The sequence below is a fragment of the Triticum dicoccoides genome, chromosome 3B (assembly GCF_002162155.2).
Source record: "Triticum dicoccoides isolate Atlit2015 ecotype Zavitan chromosome 3B, WEW_v2.0, whole genome shotgun sequence".
Classification (NCBI taxonomy): domain Eukaryota; kingdom Viridiplantae; phylum Streptophyta; class Magnoliopsida; order Poales; family Poaceae; genus Triticum; species Triticum dicoccoides.
In genome coordinates this window covers 664,880,401-664,886,694 of record NC_041385.1, presented here as the reverse complement: position 1 = coordinate 664,886,694, position 6,294 = coordinate 664,880,401, and the positions used below count along the sequence as shown (strand labels likewise).

General features: G+C 50.8%; 1 protein-coding gene across 1 annotated transcript; it reads left to right on the top strand.

The window, feature by feature from the left end:
* The first annotated feature begins 1,764 nt into the window (after positions 1 to 1,764).
* LOC119277701 (putative UDP-rhamnose:rhamnosyltransferase 1) lies at positions 1,765 to 3,425 on the top strand. Its single transcript, XM_037559008.1, has one exon. The coding sequence runs from the start codon at positions 1,959 to 1,961 to the stop codon at positions 3,354 to 3,356; it is 1,398 nt and encodes a 465-aa protein (XP_037414905.1). The 5' UTR covers positions 1,765 to 1,958; the 3' UTR covers positions 3,357 to 3,425.
* Positions 3,426 to 6,294: the final 2,869 nt, after the last annotated feature.

Genomic DNA, 6,294 nt, shown 5'->3' with positions numbered 1-6,294 from the left:
CGCCTCGGCCATAACCTCGGCCAGCTCCGCGGCCAGTACCACGTCCACCCCCACCACGACCTCTTGTTGGTGCTAGAAAGAAGGGGCCCCACTCCATATCCTCCTCCTTGTGCTCACCAGTGCCACATTCCTCATGCCAGTGGCCCAAAAGACCACACATATAACAAAACGCAGGAAGTTTTTCAAATTTAACCTGGTACCATTCAGTTTCCCCAGCATTTGTGAAACTAACAAACCTTGTCAGCTTTTTATTGACATCTAACTTTACTCTCACTCTTATGAACTCCCCCACGAAGCCATTGGGCAGAATTATCTGGAGCTCCAACACTTCGCCAATGTGTGCTGCCATATTCTTCACAAACTGCTCCCTTTTCAAAACCATGTCAGGAAGCCTGTGGATTTGGCACCAGGTCTCAATTTTATTGAGCTTTACTGTCTCCGGATTCTTGAAGCCATCATACTCATCAATTATGAGCGCCATGCCTTTGAAATCCCACGGACCTTGATGCATAGCTTTGTTCCAATCACCCAAACAATTGAATTGTACAGAGAATAAATTTGGATTAATCCTACGCCAGATCACTTCCCTTGCCGGATTCCATGTCGCCCTCATGTCGGCTATCAAGGCCCCTTGCCCGAAGGACTTCTCCGTCAGAACCCTAGCCAGGGCCATCCACTTTGGCCTCTCCTCCGGGTCATTAGCTTCCTCCTCCCATACAAGATTGTCCAGTTCGTCTTCTTGAAGGTGTAATCTCTCCAGGAGGACGCTAGGGTCTTCCGCCCTCTTTGCACGTGAGGCGCTCGTCTCCGCTGGTGTCGCCATCAACTCTCACAAGCACCTTCAGAACCCTGGGGGCGAACTACGTCTATCGGGAGCACCAGAACAAGGCGTCGCTGGCGATCCAGATTCGGGACCAACCGGCGTCGCTCAAAACGGTTGGGATAGGCAAAACTCACGGCGGTGGGGCGTCGGAGGACAAGAGAACTCTAGGACGAAACCCTAGGGGAATGTCTGCTGGCCAATACGTTCCGTCTCACATGCTTCCCAAGGTGCACACACGAGAGGGCAGATTCAATTGTTCCTCCTCAGCTAGACTCAAAACTGCTTTGAGCTTCATGCAGACCATGAATTCAATGTAGCCTAGACTAAGACCGAATTTGCATTCATAGGATTTGTATGGCTGCATGTGACCTAATAAACACGTGTGCATCCGAGATGCTCTAACATTGTGTTGCACACCCCTGCCTGCGCCCTAAGGGCATCTCCGCCGCGGACCGTCAAATAAAAATCGTCCGGTTTGCGTAAAAAAATTATCTCGTTTGTTCAAACACTATTTAAAATGTGTCCAAAATCGATAGGGTTAGATGACCGGCCCAGTGTCGTGTCTGTGAACGGATTGGTTCATGGGATACCGTATTACCGTTGGAGATGGACCTAACCTTGCTGTCGATTTTGATCTGCATGCTCATAACGGGGAAACTCTGACTTCTGACTTCCTTAATCGCGGGGTCCAGGCGTCGTTCCTGCTAAATAATGGAGTCCACTCACTCTAGGATAACGAAGGCCACTGTACATAGCCGTCGATGTAACAGGAGCCCGGTACAACCTGCACCTGCACGCTTCATCTCGCTGTCATGTTACGCAGATTTACCTACAAGTAGTATTATAATCTATCATGTTCACAGGTATGGCGAATGGCGGCACACTGACAAACGATCATCCGTGACGCAGCCAACACTGACTTGTTGATCTGGTCCCGTTTTTATATCTTCATTGCCCGCCATATTTAGCCCTCCGACGTTCAGGAAACGGAGACAGATCCAAGTTCAGACGCGAGAATCCGCAAATCTGTGAACTCCACGGAAAGGATCAACAGCGAGCATCTAGCAGCTGGGAAATCCTGCCCTGCGTTGCCAAAGCTTGATTTCCTGAGACGGGGGCCACGGCCGGCGGCAAGATGCACGTCGTGATGCTGCCATGGCTGGCCTTCGGCCACGTGCTCCCGTTCACGGAGTTCGCCAAGCGCGTGGCCCGGCAGGGTCACCGGGTCACCTTCCTCTCTACGCCGAGGAACACCCGCCGGCTCATTGACATCCCGCCGGGCCTCGCCGACCTCATCCGCGTCGTGGACGTCCAGCTGCCGCGGGTCGAGCACCTGCCGGAGCACGCCGAGGCGACCATCGACCTCCCCTCCGACGACCTCCGCCCGTACATGCGCCGCGCCTACGACGCCGCCTTCGAGCGCGTGCTCTCGCGGCTGCTCCAGGCGGAGGAGAAGGCGGGATCGAGACCGGACTGGGTCCTCGTCGACTACGCGTCGTACTGGGCGCCGGCGGCCGCGGCGAGGCATGGCGTGCCGTGCGCGTTCCTCAGCCTGTTCGGCGCCGCCGCGCTCAGCTTCTTCGGGAGCCCTGAGACGCTCCTCGGCCTCGGGAGGCACGCCAAGACGGAGCCGGCGCACTTGACGGCCGTCCCCGAGTACGTCCCGTTCCCGACCACCGTCGCCTACCGCGGCTACGAGGCGCGCGAGCTGTTCGAACCGGGCATGGTCCCGGACGACTCCGGCGTGTCGGAGGGCTACCGGTTCGCCAAGACCATCCAAGGGTGCCGGCTCGTGGGCATCAGGAGCAGCACGGAGTTTGAGCCTGAGTGGCTGCAGCTGCTCGGCGAGCTCTACGAGAAGCCGGTGATCCCGGTCGGCCTGTTCCCTCCGGCGCCGCAGCAAGACGTGGCCGGCCACGAGGCGACGGTGCGCTGGCTGGATGGACAGGCGCCAAACTCCGTCGTGTACGCGGCCTTCGGCAGCGAGGTGAAGCTGACGTGCACGCAACTGCAACGCGTCGCTCTCGGCCTGGAGGCGTCCGGGCTGCCGTTCATCTGGGCGTTCCGCGCGCCGACCGATTCCACCTCCGGCAGCCTGCCCGAGGGCTTCGAGGAGCGAGTGGCCGGTCGGGGAGTCGTGTGCCGAGGCTGGGTGCCGCAGGTGAGGTTCCTGGCCCATGCATCAGTCGGGGGGTTCCTGACGCACGCCGGCTGGAACTCGATCGCCGAGGGCCTGGCGCAGGGCGTGAGGCTGGTGCTGCTGCCGCTGGTGTTCGAGCAGGGCCTCAACGCCAGGAACCTGGTGGACAAGAAGATCGGCGTGGAGGTGTCGCGGGACGAGCATGACGGGTCGTTCGCGGCCGACGACATCGCGGCGGCTCTGAGGATGGTCATGGTGGAAGACGAAGGCGAGGGGTTCCGGGCCAAGGTGGAGGAGGTGGCCAAAGTGTTTGGGGACGACGAGGTGAATGATCAGTGTGTGAGAGAGTTTCTCTTGCACCTGTCGGAGCACAGCAAAAAGAACCAAGGATAGGACTGAAACTTTCCGATATCATCAACTATCTTTCAGTGAAGTGAAGTATGCTACATGTGATTTCTGGAAGCGATCGCCATTACAAATTTACAACCCCATAAACCGTGCTACTCCTTTGACAGGAAATTTCAACAAGGGGGTGTGTAGTGTGTACAACCAAGAGGTCAAAATTAGCGGCACATAACCGGTCCCTTCCAGCCAAAATTGTCTCTCACACTGCACCAAAGTCCACCAGATCATCGCCACTCGCCGTCACCGGTGGCTGAGTTCACCAAATATGTTGAAAACATCGTAAGGGCGAGGATAAAATTTACCTTTCACCATGGAAGCCCCAGCAGAGTCCTTGTTCTGTGCACGAACAAGTCCCGGGATATCCACATCGCAGGAAGGTGCCCTAGAACCGTCGCGAAGGATAATTGTGCCACGGCATCCTTCTTCCCAAGTGACAATCGGCATTGTTGTCGAATGTTTATATTTCAATAGCTTGCTGTCTTTAGCCCCGTGCATGAGAGCATGTCCAACAGACGCGCGGTAGCGCGGCACTTAAAAAAGTTTTGCAGCGATGAAATAGTGTTTTTGTACGCGGGGGGTTTATCAGACGCATAAAAACACGGCGCCCAACCTGGCGACCTCACATGCAGCAGTCCGCGCGCACAAGCCGGCCCCTCAAATTTGCAGCCTCGCAACCCGCGTGCGCTAAATTTACAGCTTCGTTTTTGTGCGTGCTCTATTTTACAGCTTCTGCTGAAGCGTTGTTTTTGGTCGCGGGCGTGTTATAAATGCATCTTTTCCGGCGCACGGCTTATATAGCGCCTCTGTTGGAGATGCTCTCAAAAGCTTTATGTTTTTGGAGACTATCATTGCATGCCTCTGCACGAAATATCCTTGCTCCAGCTCCTGCGACATTCCTTTACAGGTCAGAAATTTCTAAAACCACATGTGCAGTAATATATATTACACCCTGTTGATGGTAGACTTGGGAGACGCAACACACATTAGCAACAAAAACGCTTTCTCTTTCGAACTAAGTTAGTTCGAAAAAGAGAACTTCATTGCCCTAGTAGCAAGAGAATGGACGAAGCCCGTTAGTGGGCGATCTAGTATAGAACGTTGGGAAAACAAGATTAGACATCTAAGACAATTTTTAATGGGTTGGGCCAGAAACGAAAGTGGGATTTACAAACAAGAAAAAGAAAAAACTCATCCAACTAATCGATAGTTTGGACCTGAAAGCATAATCGAATTTGCTAGATGTGTCGGAACAGGTCGCCAAGTCGGATGCCAAACAAAGCTTGCGAGCTCTTCTTAGAGAAGAAGAATTGAAATGGGCCTTGTGTGCTAAGATTCTTAAGGTAGTCCAAGAGGACGATAATACGCAATTTTTCCACATGATTGCAAATGGTAAACATAGAAAAAAGAAAATCATCCAGCTGGAACGGGATGAAGGAACCGTTGTGGGGCATGAGAACCTCAAGTCATATATTTCGAATTATTATAAACAACTATTCGGGCCGCCAGTGGATAATGCGGTGTCCCTGGATGAGTTTGTTGTTGGGGATATTCCTCAGCTCCGGTCAGATGAAAACGAGATTTTGTTTGCATCGTTTACTGAGAAAAAGGTTTTCGATGCAATATCACAAATGAAGCAGAATAAAGCACCGGGTCCAGATGGGGTCCCTGCGGAATTCTATAAGAAATGTTGGCATATTATAAAAGATGATCTTATGCCTATGTTCAGGATTTCTTCAATGGTCACTTGGAACTCTTTCATCTTAACTTTGGTATAATAATATTGTTGCCAAAGAAAGAAGAAGCAGTTCGCATTGAGCAGTTCAGGCCAATATGTCTTTTAAATGTGAGTTTCAAAATATTCACGAAAGTGGGTACTAATAGACTAACACGGATCGCACACTCCATGGTGCAACCGAGCCAGACGGCTTTCATGCCAGGAAGACATATCCTAGAAGGGTTGTTGTCTTACATGAAACTCTCCATGAAATTCATTCGAAGAAGATAGATGGGGTGATCTTCAAAGTGGATTTCGAATAGGCATATGATAAAGTCAAATGGCCTTTCCTTTAGCAGGCAATGCGCATCAAGAGTTTGAATGAGACATGGAGGAATCAGGTGGATTCCCTAGTCCAAAAAAGGGAGTGTCAGAGTGAAGATTAACGATGATATCGGTCACTATTTTTAGACGCATAAGGGATTGAGACAAGGTGATTCGATGTCTCCTCTCTTATTCAATATAGTGGCGGATATGTTGACCGTTCTTATAGGCCGGGCCAAAGAGAATGGCCAAGTTGGTGGACTCGTTGCACATCTGGTGGATGGTGGAGTATCCATCTTACAATATGCCGATGACACTATTCTTTACATGGAGCATGACTTCGCTAAGGCTCGGAATATGAAACTAGTGTTGTGTCTTTCTGAACAGTTATCCAGACTAAAAATAAATTTTCACAGGAGCGAATTGTTCTGTTTTGAAAGGGCCAAAGAGGAACAAGACGCATATAGACAACTGTTCATATGTGAATTGCGGTCTCTGCCCTTTAGTTATCTGGGTATCTCGATTCATCTTCACAAACTTACTAACAAAGAGTGCAAGTGTATCGAGGATCGATTTGAAAAGAAACTAAGCTACTGGAAGGGCAAGCTAATGTCTTATGGAGGTCGGTTGGTACTCATTAATTCTTTATTAAAAAGTATGCCGATGTTCCTATTATCTTTCTTCGAAGTACCTAAAGGGGTACGAAAGATACTTGATTTTTATCGATCTTGATCTTTTTGGCAGTCGGATGACATTAAGACAAAAAATCGTCTCGCAAGATGGGATATCATTTGTCGACCTAAAGACCAAGGAGGTCTCGGTATTGAAAACCTAAAGATTAAAAATAAATGTCTAATGAGTAAATGGCTATTTAGGTTATCAGCAGAG

Coding starts and splice junctions, on each gene's coding strand:
- LOC119277701 (XM_037559008.1), top strand. CDS start 1,959: ATGCACGTCGTGATGCTGCCATGGCTGGCCTTCGGCCACGTGCTCCCG.